This window comes from Lagenorhynchus albirostris, chromosome X (genome assembly GCF_949774975.1).
Source record: "Lagenorhynchus albirostris chromosome X, mLagAlb1.1, whole genome shotgun sequence".
Classification (NCBI taxonomy): Eukaryota; Metazoa; Chordata; class Mammalia; order Artiodactyla; family Delphinidae; genus Lagenorhynchus; species Lagenorhynchus albirostris.
The window spans coordinates 120,614,777-120,631,991 of record NC_083116.1 but is presented as its reverse complement, the minus strand read 5'-3'; the positions used below and the strand labels follow the sequence as shown (position 1 = coordinate 120,631,991).

Genomic DNA, 17,215 nt, shown 5'->3' with positions numbered 1-17,215 from the left:
TGAAAAAGAACAGACAGGCTCAATAGAGAGTTATAAGGGAGCAAGGAAAAGTGGCCCCCAACCCAGATGAGACAAAAGTAGGAAGGTTAGGGATGCTTCCCAGAGGAGCTGGTATGCAAGCCAAGTCACGAAGGATTCTGAGTCATCTGTTAATCAGAAAGACTGAGAATAAGCATCGCAGGTGCTATACCACTTTGTCACAACATATGTGGGACTGCCAAGTAGTTCAGATTGATGGAGACAAATAGTGCAAGGCAGGTGGTAACCTTAAAAATAATAATTGGAATATATTAGGACAGTGGGCAGTTTTTATTTTCCTTGTTGATTTTTCTGTCTCTTCCAAGATTTTTCTATTAACAAAATCACACCCTTATGTAGTCAAATAATTACAAACATTTATATAGTACTTACTCTGTGCCAAACACTATTCTAAGCACTTTGCATACATTAAGTGATTTTATCCACATAACTCTACGAAATAGCTACTATTATTTTCCTTTATACAGATGAGGAGGGGAAGCAGAGACAGGTTAAACAATTTGGCAAAGTTAGAGTAACAACAGAGCAGTGTTTCTTACTTCGGGCATCTCATTCTAGAGTCTCTGCTTTTACATCCTCTATGCTCCTACTAACTTTCTAAGTCAGGAGCATATTTTCTTAGCATTTACTCCCATAATCCCAGTCTAAAAATTGACCTCACAAATAATCAGAGATATAGTTAAATATCTGGTGGGGGGGGAAGAATATTCATAGCTCCCAAATTTACAGTAGCATAAAATGAAACTAAAAATCACCTAAATATCCTATCATACAGAATGATTAATGATGGTATAGACAATTATACAAGCACTGGAAATTATGATTTAGAAGAAAGTTAAATTACATGGGAAACGCTCACTATAAAGGTCAAAGGGAAATGCAAGATACAAAAGGTATAATCCTAGTAGTATGTTTGTGTGTGTCCAGAAAGGAGATTCACTAGTCAGACTGGGTTCCAATTCCAATCTTAGCTCTGCCACCTTTTAGCTTTCTCACTTTGGGTAATAATTTAACCTCTCTGTACCCCACTTTCCTAACCAGAAAATGGGGGTAATACAGTTGTCATAATGGTTAGAAAATTAATATATGTAAAATGCATAAATTCTGGATGGCAAACACTCAGTAACAACTATCAAAAAACAGGAAACCCTATTTAAAAATTAGAACTAGATAGTACACATTCACATAGGCAGTTGAATAAGAATCGTTTGTAGTCTGTGGTCCAACATGTTACAACTTCATCTAATTATTTTCCCCCTCCTGTTTAAAAAAATAATTGGAAGTTGAGTGAGATGAAAGGAACTTTGCATTGCAAGTAAAAAGTATTTGCTTTCAGAATCTGCTTTATCAAATAAGATGTACAAAGCACTCAACCAATCACAGAAGGGTCATAAAAGTTTCCTTTTTAACCAGATACCTTCCCAAGGCTACAGCCCTGATATTTTACTTTGGTTGAATATCTTGATTTGTGATAGCTTACAACTATTTAACCTCAACATAATGAAAGCCATATATCACAAACCCACAGCTAACTTCATACTCAACAGTGAAAAGCTGAAAGCATTTCCTCTAAGATCAGGAACAAGACAAGGATGCCCACTCTTGCCACTTTTATCCAACATGGTATTGGAAGTCCTAGCCACTGCAATCAGAAAATAAGAAATAAAAGGAATCCAAATTGGAAAAGAAGAAGTAAAACTGTCACTGTTTGCAGACGACATGATACTATACATAGAAAATCCTAAAGACGTCACCTGATACTACTAGAGCTCATCAATGAATTTGGTAAAATTGCTGCATAAAAAAATTAATATACAAAAATCTGTTACTTTTCTATACACTAACAACAAAATATCAGAAAGAGTAATTACGGAAACAATCCCATTTATCATCACATCAAAAAGAATGAAATACCTAGGAATAAACCTACCTAAGGAGGTAAAAGCCTCTACTTAGAAAACTATAAAACACTGATAAAAGAAATTGAAGATGACACAAACAGATGGACAGATATACCACATTCTTGGATTGGAAAAATTAATATTGTTAAAACGATGATACTACCCAAGGCAATCTACAGATTCAATGAAATCCCTATTAAAATACTAATGGCATTTTTCAAAGAACGAGAATAATTGTAAAATTTGTATGGAAATACAAAAGACCCCGAATAGCCAAAACAATCTGGAGAAAGAACAGAGCTGAAGGAATCATTCTCCCTGACTTCAGACTATACTACAAAGCTCTAGTAAACAAAACAGTATGGTACTGGCACAAAAACAGACACACAGATCAATGGAACCGGACAGACAGCCCAGAAATAAACCCACACATTTATGGTCCACTAATCTTCAAGAAAGGAGGCAAGAATATATAATGGAGAAAAGACAGTCTCTTTGATAAGTGGTGCTGGGAAAACTGGACAGTTATATGTAAAAGAATGAAATTAGAACACTCTCTTACACCATATACAAAAATAAACTCAAAATGGATTAAAGACCTAAATATAAGATCAGAAACCATAAACATCCTAGAGGAAAACATAGGCAGAACACTGTTTGACATAAAGCACGTCAATATGTTTTTGGATCTGTCTCCTAAAGCAAAGGGAATAAAAGCAAAAAAAAACAAGTAGCACCTAATCAATCTTAAAAGTTTTTGCACAGCAAAGGAAATCATGAGCAAAATGAAAAGACAACCTATGGAATGGGTTTGCAAATATGGAAAATATTTGCAAATGATATGATTAATAAGGGGTTAATATCCAAAATATATAAACAGCTTATACAACTCAACATCAAAAAAAAACCAAACAACTTGGGCTTCCCTGGTGGCGCAGTGGTTGAGAGTCCGCCTGCGATGCAGGGGACATGGGTTCGTGCCCCGGTCCGGGAAGATCCCACATGCCGCGGAGCGGCTGGGCCCGTGAGCCATGGCCACTGAGCCTGCGCGTCCGGAGCCTGTGCTCCACAACAGGAGAGGCCACAACAGTGAGAGGCCCGCGTACCACAAAAAAACCCCAAAAAAACCAAAAAATAAAACAACTTGATTAAAAAAGTGGGCAGAAAACCCGAATACACTTTTCTCCAAAGAGGACATGCAGACGGCCAACAGGCACATAACAAGATGTTCAACATCGCTAATCATCAGGGAAATGCAAATCAAAACAACAGTAAGATATCACCTCACACCTGTCAGTATGGCAACCATCAGAAAGAACACAAATAACAAATGTTGGCGAGGATGTGGAGAAAAGGGGTGCAACCACTAGGGAGAACAGGATGGAGGTTTCTAAAAAAACTAAAAATAGAACTACCATATGACCCAGCAATTCCACTCCTGGGTGTATATCTGAAAAAAACAAAAACACTAATTCGAAAAGATACATGCACCCCAGTGTTCATAGCAGCATTATTTACAATTGCCAAGATATGGAAGCAACCTAAGTGTCCATCAATAGATGTATGGATAAAGAAGATGTGGTGTGTATACACACACACACACACAATGGAATGCTACTCAGCATAAAAAAGAACTAAATTTTGCCATGTGCAACTAAGTCAGACAGAGAAAGACAAATACTGTACGATATCACTTATGTGTGGAATCTAAAAAATACAACAAACTAGTGACTATAACAATAAAGAAAAGAGGGAAGAGATATGGGAACATATGTATATGTATAACTGATTCACTTTGTTATAAAGCAGAAACTAACACACCATTGTAAAGCAATTATACTCCAATAAAGATGTAAAAAAAAAAAAAAGAAGGCTCACAGATATAGAGAACAAACTAGTGGTTACCAGTGGGGCAAGGGAAGAAGGGAGGGGCAATTTAGGGGTAGGGGATTAAGAGGTAAAAACTATTACGTATAAAATAAGCTACAAGGGGAATACAGCCAACATTTAAAAATAACTACAAATGGAGTACAACCTTTAAAAATTGTGAATCACTATATTATACACCTGTAACTTGTATAATATTGTATACTTCAATAAAAAAAAGAAGAAACTTGTTTCTGCATCAGTTAGGATCAAAAGCTGAATGGAAATTACAAATTGGTTTTTGAAGGACCCAAAGCCAGATATAGTTTATTTCTCATCCAAGTTTTGGAATTATCTTAATGAGTTTTTAAATGGTAAGAAAAAATAGAAGGAAATGAGCAGTTTCAAGAGTAGCACCCACTGTTTTACCTCAAAGTTTTTTCTTTCTTTTTTTTTCACGAAGGCAGTTCTTGTAGTCCCCTTTGGAGCTGGTCTCAGGGATGAGGCTACTTGAGCAGGTGGGCTATACTGAGAGAAATGGAACAAGGGCCTGGGGCAGGAGGGCATGTAACTTTCACTGCTCTGCCCAGAATCTGCAAAGTGGGATGGAAAACGCTTAAGCACTTTCTTAAGGAAAGCCTAGAAAATAATCCTTGATGAAGGGAAATGACGTTATTCTGCTGCTCACACCATAAGGAGCCTGGTTTCCCCACAAGTTTTCACGGTGTCTCTGTCTCTCCCTCTCTCTCAGGTCTCCTACGTAAAAGCGATTGACATCTGGATGGCAGTGTGCCTTCTGTTTGTGTTTGCAGCCTTACTGGAATATGCAGCAGTGAACTTTGTCTCCAGGCAGCACAAGGAGTTTCTGCGGCTCCGGAGAAGGCAGAAGAGGCAGAATAAGGTACAGTTGACCCTGAGTGCAGACAAAGTCAGGTAGAGCTCGAGGTGGTTATCCAGGCAATGTAATTTAGAAAATAGAACAATACATAGTGAGCAAGAAGCTGAAGTTAATTTTTGTCCTGATTCAGCCTTCTATACTGAATTCCTGCTCAGGTTAGTCCTTTAAAATTGGGACAGAGTTGTCACATTTAGCAAATAAAATTCATCAAGAGATGAATGGATAAAACAGATGTGGTGTATACACACACACACACACACACACACACACACACAATGGAATATTACTCAGCCATAAAAAAGAATGGAATAATGCCATTTGGAACAACATGGATGGACCTAGAGATGATCATACTAAGTGAAATAAGTGAGACAGAGAAAGAGCAATATCATGTGATATCACTTATATGTGGAATCTAAAAAAAATGATTCAAATGAACTTATTTACAAAACAGAAATAGACTCACAGACATAGAAAACAAACTTATGGTTACCAAAGGGGAAAGGGGGAAGAGGGATAAACCAGGAGTTTGGGATTAACACATACACACTACTATATATATAATAGATAACCAACAAGGACCTACTGTATAGCACAGGGAACTATACTCAATATCTTGTAATAACCTATAAGGGAAAAGAATGCGAAAAAGAATACACACACACACACACACACATACATATACATATATATAACTGAATCGCTTGGCTATACACCTGAAACTAACACAACATTGTAAATTTACTATACTTCAATTTAAAAAATATATAGGGCACACAGTTAAGCCTGAATTTCAGATAAATAATAAATATTTAGTATAAGTACATCCGAGATGTTGCATGGAACAGACTTATATTAATAAATTATTTGTTGTTTATCTGAAATTCAAATGTAACTGGGAGCCCTGTGTTTTATCTAGCAACTGTAGTTGGAGATATATATTCCATTTGACAAAATTATTTTAAAATCCTGTTGTTTTGAACATTGATAATTTGTGTGCGTGTCTTTGCTCACAAAACTGCTTTTTTTATGAATTGATCGGCTTTATGTAAATAAGGTCCCTACTCATGTTGATTTCAACCTGATAAATCCAATTAGACTGATCTCATTGTCTCAACTTTAATTTTAATGCAGAAACCCAAAACTTACACTATCTAGAAGTTTGAGGTTGGAAATACATGGCTCGAAACCTCCAGTTCAGTGGTTCCCAAACTTGCCTGCACATTAGAATAGCTTGGAGATCTTTCAAAAATCCCAAACCGGGTCTTCCCTGGTGGCGTAGTGGTTGAGGGTCTGCCTGCCGATGCAGGGTACACGGGTTCGCGCCCCGGGCCGGGAAGATCCCACGTGCTGCGGAGCGGCTGGGCCCGTGAGCCATGGCCGCTGAGCCTGCGCGTCTGGAGCCTGTGCTCCGCAATGGGAGAGGCCGCAACAGTGAGAGGCCCGCGTACCGCAAAAAAAAAAAAAAAAAAAACCCAAACCTTGGCCATACCCCATACCCATTAATCCCAGTCTCGGAATGGGGCACAGGTGTATCTTCTGAAGGTCCCCAGGCAATGCCAGTGTGCAGACACATTTGGGAAGCAGTGCCCTGGTTTATAATTTAATTTCATATAGGACTCCAGAAGCCTTGCACTTGCTTTCAGTTTCAGATTCTGGGAGAGAAATATGCTCTTTGATACGGAGAACTCCAGTGCCTGTAACAATACACTAGCGAACTGAAGTTAAAATTCTACATACAAGAGATGAGAGAGAGTTTTCAAAATCTGTTCCCCCTAAAAAATGATACATTAAACCTGCTGGGAGCCTAGAAGATAGCATGGAAGATAATGTGGGATCATGGGAGGAACCTTTTTTCGAAATGGAAAATAAAAGAACATGTTTGACAACAGGAATACTGTAGCAAAAAGGGAGAAATCAACAACGCAGTGAAAGGACACCATAATTTCTAGGAAAAACAAAAAACCTTTAGAAGATGAGAAAGGGTGAAATCCAGAACCAAGGGTCAGGGGTGGCCTTACACGAGGACAGATATTTCAGCCATTTTAATAATGACTTAAATTAGTGTCAGTTCATTGATGAGGATACCAAAGCACGGTTAAATAATTTGCCCGTGCTCATGCGCCACGAAGTAGCACAGCAAGATCTGAGGTGTGATGCTGTGTCTCCAGAGCCCATGTGCTACACCACTGTACCGACAAAATGGGAGAATGACACTGGTAGTTGGATGATGGTACGATGTAGAGCTCCTAATTGCTCCCATCATTTCCAAGGATTATGAGGCAGGTTACCAGCTGAAAATGGGATGGAAAGGAGGAATGTAGAAGGTTTAAGGAGGAAAGCTATAGTATTAAATAGTAGTTTGGGAGAATAAAAAAGCCATTGCTCAAGGAGAGAGATGGGGTCAGAATGCTGAGGCAGAGGTAGTGGGAGAGCCCAGCTGAGGTGTGTGGTTATGAATTTAAAGTCTACGATTAAATTTAAAACTTTAATTAAAACAATCAGCAGGTGCCCCTTTGCAGTCAAAGCTCTTACTATCATTGACAATTGACTTCTGAAAAAAAAAAAGGAGGGGGAGGCATTTCCAATTATTTGTCCCTTAGGAAATGGCATCTTTCCAAAGTAGCACTTTCCAATTTTTTTGAGTCTGAATTATGTTTAGAAAAAATGGTAACAAGAGCTCACACTGATTGAGGGGTTACTATAAACCATACTTTCCATACAAGAATTGATTTAGTCTCCACAACTGTGAGTACTGTGATCATACAGCCCAGTTTACTGCAGAAAGTCCTGTTTCTGCCTATTTTCCTGATGCCCTGTGTAATTTAGCATTTGTCTTGGATTATTCATTTTAAACCAAAACACTTATTAATAGTTGCATTAAAATAAACTCAGATGGGTTTGGTGGACCTCCACTCTATACATCTGCTTTCTGTCATGGTGTGATCTTCCGGGTTGGGGGTACACAGGTGCAGTACACAAGTTCTCACTTTAACATGTGTTGAAATCTAAAAAATAACCATCCCCATCCCTGGCCTCTGTTCTTGACCCTTTCCAGAAGCAATGTCATAACTAATACTCTTTCCAGGATAGCTGGAAGGGAACTTGCTGATAAAATGAAGTGCACTCAGACACAACAGGCTAGGGATAAATCTTTCTTTCTTTTGATCTGTCAGTGATGAGATACTGCTGTCCTGCTGGCCATTTGGGGCACCAGCCTTGGCCCATGACATGGCATACAAAACCTAGAAAGCCACTAGGCCACCCTTTGGTGGGGTCAGTGGAAAACATGAGAAAATCCTAAGTTCAGTGAACATGAGACCAACAAAATAGAGGCTGAGCAGTCTTGCTGTGGGCATCTAAATGCTCATGATTGAATGGCTTTGTCATTTCTTGATGATTTAAATCTGTAATTGTCTTACTGTTTGATAATTACTGTAAAATAAAAAAGCATCAACATTATAGAGCTGGATTGTCCAAGTCACTTTCCACTATCAAAACTGTCCTTGTTGGGATCAGTTAAGTGGTCATCCTGCCAATAATGAAGGCAGTGTTCTTATCTCCACTGTACAGATGAGGAGAGGAAAGCCCTGAGAGGTTAGGTAAAACGCCCAAAGCCACACACGCAGGCAGCCTGGCCCCAGCGTTCCGGGCCTCAGCTGCTGCTCTGCAGAGTCCACATCATTTTACATCTTACATTCTGATCCAGTATCTCTCTCCCACTCACACACTTGAAACAAACATCTCTAATGCACCCTAATATTTTCTATTCAGTTTTTTTAAGGCTGGTCCATCAGGGATGAGATTAGGGTGAGGCAAGTGAGATTAAGTCACACAAGTACAGGATCAGATCTTGTATTTATTTAAATTTGGTAGTTTTTCCCCATGGCTTTTTGCATTAATAAGGAATTTTTCAAATATTGCATTAAAATATTGACCTGAAGTACTGGGGTTTTGGCACCCCCCTTACATTTTGCACCTGAGACCTTACCTTGCCCTAGTTCCAGCCCAGCTGGTCTTGAACCATTAGACTTTCACAGACCCTAACAGGTTGTGGCCTGAGTTTAAAAACAAAAACAAGGCCACCATGTTAAAATGTTCAATATTCCCAATAAAAAAGTCATCTCTTTAATTTCCCATTAGGAAACTGACCTCCCCAACACAATCCAGCCTGATTCTTTAGACGGTGTAAGAAAATCCCAGAGCAGATTACTTCCCAAAGTGACGCTGGCATGATGATTTGTTCAAGGAAGATGTTTACTGAGAGAGCCCTGAGATTACATTTACTTACATGGGAAGAGTGCCGGGTGTTTACTGAACCAGCAAGTTATGAAACAGGGTCACTTTCAAGGAGGGGACCAGGCAATTTGCAACTAGGCGTATCTGCTTTACCTTTTCTACATCTCAAAAGGCAGCCAATTTCATCAAAGCAGAGTTTCTCAGCAATGATCAAGCTGAGATCTTCACTGACAGAACTTGCAAATCCCTATGGTTGGGCCAACCCCAGCCTGTTAGAAGTTGATGTGCCCCAGGTCTAAGTAGTAAATCCTATTTTTATGTTACGCCCTCAGCTCCAGTAACTTTTCACACCATGTGATGGCTTAACAACTTCCCCATAAGAACTTTAAAGCCTCACCTGCGCTTCTCTCGCCCTGGCTTTTTATATCTGGCCACACCACTCCTGACTTTGGCATTGTGCCTGATCTCAGGTTTCCAGTTACCCATAGAGCTCTGACTGCTTTATTTTCAGTGACTAAACAGAAATTGTAGCTGCTTGAGAACATGGCTACGGCTTCTAGGCCACCTGAGGATGAGCCGCATTTTAAAGGGAATGCTGTGAACACACTGTTTAGACTTCAACCTCCCCGGAAGAAAAGACGGGGCCTCAACCTAATTAGACAACAGGGTGAGAATGTGAGGCCCTGACCAAAATGTCTCACGTGACAGTAACTTGGAAAAGTCCTCATTTTTTTGCAATTTTGCCTTTCCCTCCCTTCATTTCCCTGTCCTTTAATTCTTAGATTGCCAATTTCCCAAAAGATAACTTCCTAGTAATCTGAAATATATATACATATAACTGAATCACTTTGCTGTACATCTGAAAGTAACACAAAATTGTAAATCAACTATACTTCAATTTAAAAATAAGAATTTCCTGATCCTACCGGGTGGAAATGATACCACTCTTTCAAGCACGCATAGTATGTAATTTGTTCCTTTCATAAGGTGTCACTTTCTACCCATTTGTTGTACGCTTTACAGAAGAATATAAAATTGAAATGTATTGGGGGGGTTATTTAGGACACTCTACCTAGAAATACTTGAATCCTGCTCTTAACCAATCATCTTCCCTTTGGAGGGGAATTGGACCCCTCCAATTCCCCTCCATTGGACCTATTGGAGGGGAATAAACCTACAAGAACAGTAGCTATTTTATCGTTATCCAGGTTTTAGCCTCAAATCCCAGTGCACTGCCCCAGGAGGGGAACAACTTAGAAGCCCTGTCCCTCCACTCGGAAGGTCCAGAGCCCTGCACTATTTCCTCCTCAATGTTCCAAGGCCCTTAGATCTTCCCATTCCAGTGGGGCGGAAGCCCCACTGGTGAAGGCCAGAAGACAAGGACCCAGAGCAAATGGTCACCTGGGAGTGGCTTTTTCACACCCATGGGGTCCTGGAAAGTCCCCAGTCAGACCAACACTCCTTCCCCTTAAGGACCAAAGTCTCCTTCCTCTCTTTCTGGAGACACCCCTTCAAACACTTAAGGATGGTGAGCCGGCAGGTCTTCTCAAAGTTTCTGAGCTAAACTGACCTACTCTTTCCTATGATACAGCTTACAGCCTCTTAGCACACTGCTCACCCTTTCTCTAGTTCGCTAGTGACATCTTGAAGTATGAGTCACAGAATGTGATAGTGCAGGCATGATCAGCATGTAATACAGAAAAGCAGGAATATCCCCTCTCTTTATCTGTACTTTTGTTTTGTTTTGTTTTTGTTTTTGCGGTATGCGGCCCTCTCACTGCTGTGGCCTCTCCCGTTGCGGAGCGCAGGCTCTGGACGCGCAGGGCGGCCATGGCTCACGGGCCCAGCCGCTCCACGGCACGCGGGATCCTCCCGGGCCGGGGCACGAACCCGTGTCCCCTGCATCGGCAGGCGGACTCTCAACCACTGCGCCACCAGGGAAGCCCTATCTGCACTTTTTAATAGAGCATTAAATTACAGTAGTGCTTTTCAGTAGTCATATTCCACGATTGGCTCATTTTGACGTTGCTAATGCTTGTTCATTTCCCAAGTCTTTTTTTTCCTATTAATACATATAGCTGTCAAGTTATCTGTTCTTGATTATGTGCTTGATTTTTTTCAAACCTAAAGAAAGGACTTTATATTTATTGCTATAAATATTCACCTCGTTGGATCTGGCCCATTTTTTAGAATGTATTAATCTTCTTGATAGTGATTTACTCATCTGGAAAATCAGCTACTACTTCTAGCTTTTTAACACTGACAAATAGGTGTCAATGCCCTTCAAGCAAAGGCCACCAGGAGCAAGCTGGTAGTTAAGTTGGGTTTACTACTCTTTGCAGTGAGGGGGAACATAGAGAGGGCTCTAAACTGGGCGATTTGGGAGGAAAGACTACGGAAGCAGAGGTTTGCTCTAGACTGGATGCTGTCAGAAAGCAAGGGAAATTCAGTGATTAGGTATCTCAATAAATCTTATTTATAGGAGGGCAGACTAGAGTGAAAATAAAACTATATTTGGTAAAGAAGCAGCAGTCACTCATTTTAACTGAAAGAAAGATGTTTAGTATTTTCTGGGTGTCATAGTGACCTTGTTTTCATCTGTGCTTAGATAACATTATGAAGTGGCCTTGTTTTGTCTCACTCTATCATGGTCTCAGAGTAACCCTGAGCTTGGTATTCTGTGAGATTACTACAACTGGCAACATTCAAATGGAGGCTCTGTAATCTACCAGCTCTGTGACCCTGGCAGGTTACTTAAAAAAAAAAAAAACCTACCTGTGCCTCAGTTTTCTCATCTGTAAATAGAGTTAATATGTATTCACCTCATAGGACTGTGGTGAGAATAAAATGACTTCCCATGGGTAAAGCTCCTAAAATAGGCCCTGGTATGTGCTAAGTTCTACATTTAGTGATTGCTTGTTTTAGTATCCACTTTCTGCACCACAAGGGTATGTGGTAGACTCAGAGTCATAAAGGTTTTGCTCAATGTATGGGGGAACATAGTCTACAGATTAAAATCAACTATCTTACAATACAGCAACAGGCTGTGGACCTGCTCCCTCCCCCATTTTTACTCCTCTCGTCTTTCTTCCACAAAGGGAAATTAGACTGCACAGCAAGATGTCAGCCAGGTACAGCTATTTTTATAATCATAGGGTTGAAATAATGAATTCGTGCTCTTACTCTACAGTGTCCAAACAAGAGAAGTAGAAAGATTGAGGCTAAGCTGAATTCTTCCATTTTACCTCCCACTGCTAAGATGTAGTTTAGCCACAGCCAGTCAGTACAAGGGCACTTTTCTCAAAGTTACAGAGCCCATTAAGACCCTGCCAACCCAATTAAAATGTAAACGGACTTTGAAAGAAGGCTGCTGAAATGCAGATGTCACTACCACTAAGCCTAACCGACCAAACAAATCTAAGCAAACAGGGGACCCACTGAACTATATTCAGAGTAAGGTCAACCTTTGATAATCTTGCTTTTTAAGGTCTCTCACCTTTTTCTTCCTCTCCAAAGGATTAGAGCAGTGGTTCTCAACCTGGGCTATTCTGCCCTCCCCCAACAAGGCACATTTGACAATGTCTGGAGATATGTTTGGTTGTTACAGCCAAGGGACGGATGCTACTAGTCCCTAGTGGGTAGAGGCCAGGGATGCTGCTAAACATCCTACAGTGCACAGGACAGTGCCCACGGCAAAGGATGACCCAGCCCTAAATGTTGACAGTTCCACGGTGGAGAAATCCTTGCTTTAGAACATTGGTAGGTTACACTTCTCAGTATGAAACATTCTAGGTTATTTTCTGTTTCTTGTATGTAAATTGTGCCACCCTTGCGAACACCCGCCCACCAAGGCAGGAGAGCACTTCCGGTTCTGCTAACATCAGTCAGGGTCAATTCCTGCTTGATTCACATACACGTGGGGCCCATTGGGTGATGGCCAGTTGTCTTCCCCTTATTAGAAAAAGGCAAATTCTATTCAGCAGCCTACCTTCTAAAAATTGATTTATTTATTCAAATGCACACTCAACTGAGTAGGAAGGAAAACTGCATCTGATTGGCTTCATTCATTAAGACACAATTCATGTGGATGCCTCCTGCCCCCTAAAAAGATCTCTGATGCTATGCATAGCTTCACGCATGAAGTAAGGCAGGGTCACATCTGGAAAATACTAGGTTCAGACTCTGAATTAACATCCTGATTCTGAGAGATGAAGATGCTTGTATGTGGGTAGGGAAAAAAATTAAGCTCTTTATCACACCTATTTCGGGAATGCTCATTGATGTGAAGAGTCATAATGTAAACTTATTTTTAGGATTAACACGTGAACATGTGTGGTTCAACAGGCGCACACATCCACGTTTGGTGTTAAAGAGAAAGGGAAGGCAGTAGGACAGCATTAAACAAGCAACAAACAGTGTTGTTCATTCTAGAGAAAACCCAGTGGGGAACTCTTAAAGTGGGTTTGTTACTCAGATTGGGAGAATGCCTAGGAATCCTCACTCCGCAGACCAGCACAGGAATTGAGAATAACCAACAACAAGTGCACTTGTCCGGTTGCAGACTGCAATGAACAATTCACAGGTGGTGCTGGTGTATGGACTCCACCTTGACCGTCCTGCTCTAGATCAGTACTTCTCCAGCTTTGGTGCACATGAGCATCACCTGAAGCCTAGGCAACACACAGAACTCTGGGCTCCAGCCCGAGAGACGCTGACTCAGTAGGTCAGAGCCTGGGACTTTTGCAACATTTGCGGGCCAGGTGATTCTGATGCTGCTGGTCCAGAGACCCACACTTTGAGTAGTGAGGCTCCAGAGAACTCTGTAAAACGGCTTTCGGTAAGAAAATGCCGTGATTACCTCATACCTTTGCTACTAACGTGTCCATAGTCATGTCAAGGACATTAACCTCAGAGATTCCACGTTGGGAAACTAGCCACTGAAAGATTAACAAACAGAAAATACTTTATAAAGGTATTTTTAGATTGAAGATCCCTACAGGTCTCCTTTTTCCTTGTCCTTGGAAGGAAGCTTTTTTTTTTCCTTTCAGGAAGAATGCAGTGCAACAGTGTATGTTCTCTCTTGTCATTTAGCATTTTTTCCATGTTCTGCCACATGTTTGCACAAAGTGCTTAAAGAGGATTTCATACATCATTAATTAAGGTAACAACTGCTTCCTTAGCAAGCAGGATGTTGAAGAGGTTGTAAATGCTTCTCCTGGGAGGCAGGAGGCATGTTTGGTTTTTGTCTTAAAGGTTGAGGGGTTCAGATGAGGCTTTCACAGAGCTGTGTGGATTAGGAGTTTGGACTTAACTGTGAAAGCCAGCAAGAAAAAAGAAATGTCACTGTACTTTGTAATTCCCCTATACCACCAAGGTACAGAGCTGATACTTGTCAGGGGTATAGAGGCCTGAAATATTTTTCAGTTGTTCCTTCTTCCCAGCTTCTTCCATTTTGTTAGGTATTGTGACAGACTTTTCTTTTAGGGCATCCAGTATGGAATTCCCTTTTGCAAGATGCAAAGTGACTTGCAGAAGCAGCCTTGCAAATTAAATGCCTGTCTTTGTAGTGTCTCCCTCCAATTCCTTCTTTCATCTCAGGCTATTTCCCATTATCTCTATTTTCTTTACTACCTTCCTTCCTACTAGGTCATATTTTTCTGACTCTGATTTTCTTCTCTTCAAAATTTTCACTTTCCCTTACCTTCAGACTATTTTATTGATTCATTCACTCATATATTCAGTGTAGATGTATTGCACACTTTCTACAAGCAATCCACAAAGTCTGCCCTTGGGATGCTCACAGGCCACGGAGAGACAGAAAATGTGTCGGCTTATTAGTCTATGTACATATGATATATTGTGATACAGACACTACGGTAAACGCTGTGGACGCCCCACCCATATCCCCACGGCACTCTCTGCTTCTAAATACAGTGGTGGCTTCCTACTACAAGTTCTGCTCTGCCGTGGTGTGAGGAGAAGGAGGGTGTCTTAGGCCCCAGAAGCATGCTCCAGTTTTGCAGGGCAAGCTGGCAACACTGAGGGCTTACTCCAGGAACAGCCCTCCATCAGTAACCGCTGGGGGTGGGGGTTAAATATCCCAACTTCCTTGTCCCTCTGAGGCATGTTCTACACTGGCTCCCAGGGGTTCCAAGTGGCACTGAGCCCCAGGTGCCCACACTGTAACCTTTGTACCAATGCACCTTTGACATTGTTTCTTTCCCCACCTCACTTTCCCACTCCTCTACTGGTGCCTCCTGAGATCGCCTCCCGAGATGACCTCCCATATAAACTATCTGTACTCATATCTTTGTCTCAGGGCCTTCTAGAAAAAGCCAACTAAGACAGTACCAAACCAACACGTGTGCTCCCTCAGGGTTGAGTAACAAGACAGGAAGCTGGAGAGGTGAACAGGTGCTAGGCAAGGAAAGGCTCCACACCATGCTAAGAGGGTTGAACTTCCTCCTCAGGGCAATGGGGAGACACTAAGTTTTTAAGTAGGGAGGGGATGCCATGGTGAAATTTGCATTATGAAAAAAAAGTCCAGTTGGGCACTATGGAAAATGCTTCAAACAGAGCAGGACAGGAGGCAAGAGGAAGAGGAGATGGTTCTTGTTTTAATCAATACCAGAGATAATGAGGGACTGAAAGGTAACAAGAAATTAAATAATTTCTAAAAAATTAAGAAAGCAAAATCACCCACTCTTCTCACTTTTATTCAAGATAATCCTAGCCACAGAAATTAGGCAAGAAAAAGAAATAAAAGGCATCTAAATTGGAAAGGAAGAAGTAAAACTGTCACTTTTTAGAAAACCCTAAAGATTCCACCAAAAACCTGTTAGAACTAGTAAATGAATTCAGTACAGTCACAGAAAACAAAAATCAATATACAAAAATCTGTGGCATTTCTATACACTAATAACAAACTATCAGAAATAAATTAAGAAAACTATCCCATTTACAGTTGCATTAAAAAGAATAAAATACCTAGAAATAAATTTAACCAAAGAGGGAAAAGACCTGGGCACTGAAAACTTTAAGACACTAATGAAAGAAATCAAAGACACAAATGGAAAGATATTCCATGCTCATGGATTGGGAGAATAGTTAAAATGTCCATCCTACCCAAAGCAATCTACAGATTGCAATCCCAATCAAAATTCCAACGGCATATTTCACAGAACTAGAACAAATAATTCTAAAATTTGTATGGAACCACAAAATATCCCAAATAGCCAAAACAATCTTGAGAAAGAAGAACAAGATTCTGGTTCTGGTGGCGCAGTGGTTGAGAGTCCACCTGCCGATGCAGGGGACACGGGTTCGTGCCCTGGTCCGGGAAAAGTCCACATGCCGCGGAGCGGCTGGGCCCGTGAGCCATGGCCGCTGAGCCTGCACGTCCGGAGCCTGTGCTCCCCAATGGGAGAGGCCACAACAGTGAGAGGCCCACATACCGCAAAAAGAAAAAAAAGAAGAAGAACAAAGCTGGAGGCATCACATGCTATGATTTGAAACTAAACAACAAAGCTATAGTAATCAAAACAGTATGGTACTGGCACAAAAACAGATCAATGGAACACAAAGGGCACCCCAAAATAAACCCACACATATATGGACAATTAACTAACAAAGGAGCAAAGAACATCCTAAGGGAGGACACTCTCTTCAATAAATGGTGTTAGGGAAACTGGACACCAACACACAAAAGAATGAAACTGGACCACTATCTTATACACAAAAATTAACTCAAAATGGATTAAAGACTTCAATGTAACACCTGAATCCATAAAATTCCTGGAAGAAATCATAGGCAGTTAGCTCCTTGACATCAGTCTTACTGAGTGTTTTTTGGTGGATCCAAATCCAAAGGCAAGGGAAACAAAAGCAAAAACAAATGAGACTACATCAAATGTAAAAGCTTCTACACAGCAAAGACAACTATCATCAAAACAAAAAGGCGACCTGTGCAATGGGAGATAGGATATTTGCAAACAATATGTCTGATAAGGGGTTAATATCTAAAATACATTAAAAAACAACCTAATTAAAAAATGGGTAGAGACTCTCAATAGACATTTTCCCAAAGAAGATATACAGATGGCAAACAGGCACATGAAAAGATGTTCAACATCACTAATTATTAGGGAAATGCAATCAAAATCACAATGAGATATTGCCTCACACCTGTTAGAATGGCTATTACTGAAAAGAAAAGAAATAGCAAATGTTGGAGAGGATGCAAAGAAAAAGGAACCCTTGTACACTGTTAGTG

The 17,215-nt window shown here is 40.7% G+C and overlaps 1 protein-coding gene across 3 annotated transcripts in view; it reads left to right on the top strand.

Annotated features, from left to right (window-relative positions):
- GLRA2 (glycine receptor alpha 2) overlaps positions 1 to 17,215 on the top strand; it is a 195,360-nt gene that overhangs the window by 154,356 nt on the left and 23,789 nt on the right. For all 3 annotated transcript variants that reach the window (XM_060137824.1, XM_060137825.1, XM_060137826.1), the window contains exon 8: positions 4,558 to 4,707. In XM_060137824.1, coding sequence (XP_059993807.1) covers positions 4,558 to 4,707 — 150 coding nt within the window. The remainder of the gene's footprint in view (positions 1 to 4,557; positions 4,708 to 17,215) is intronic.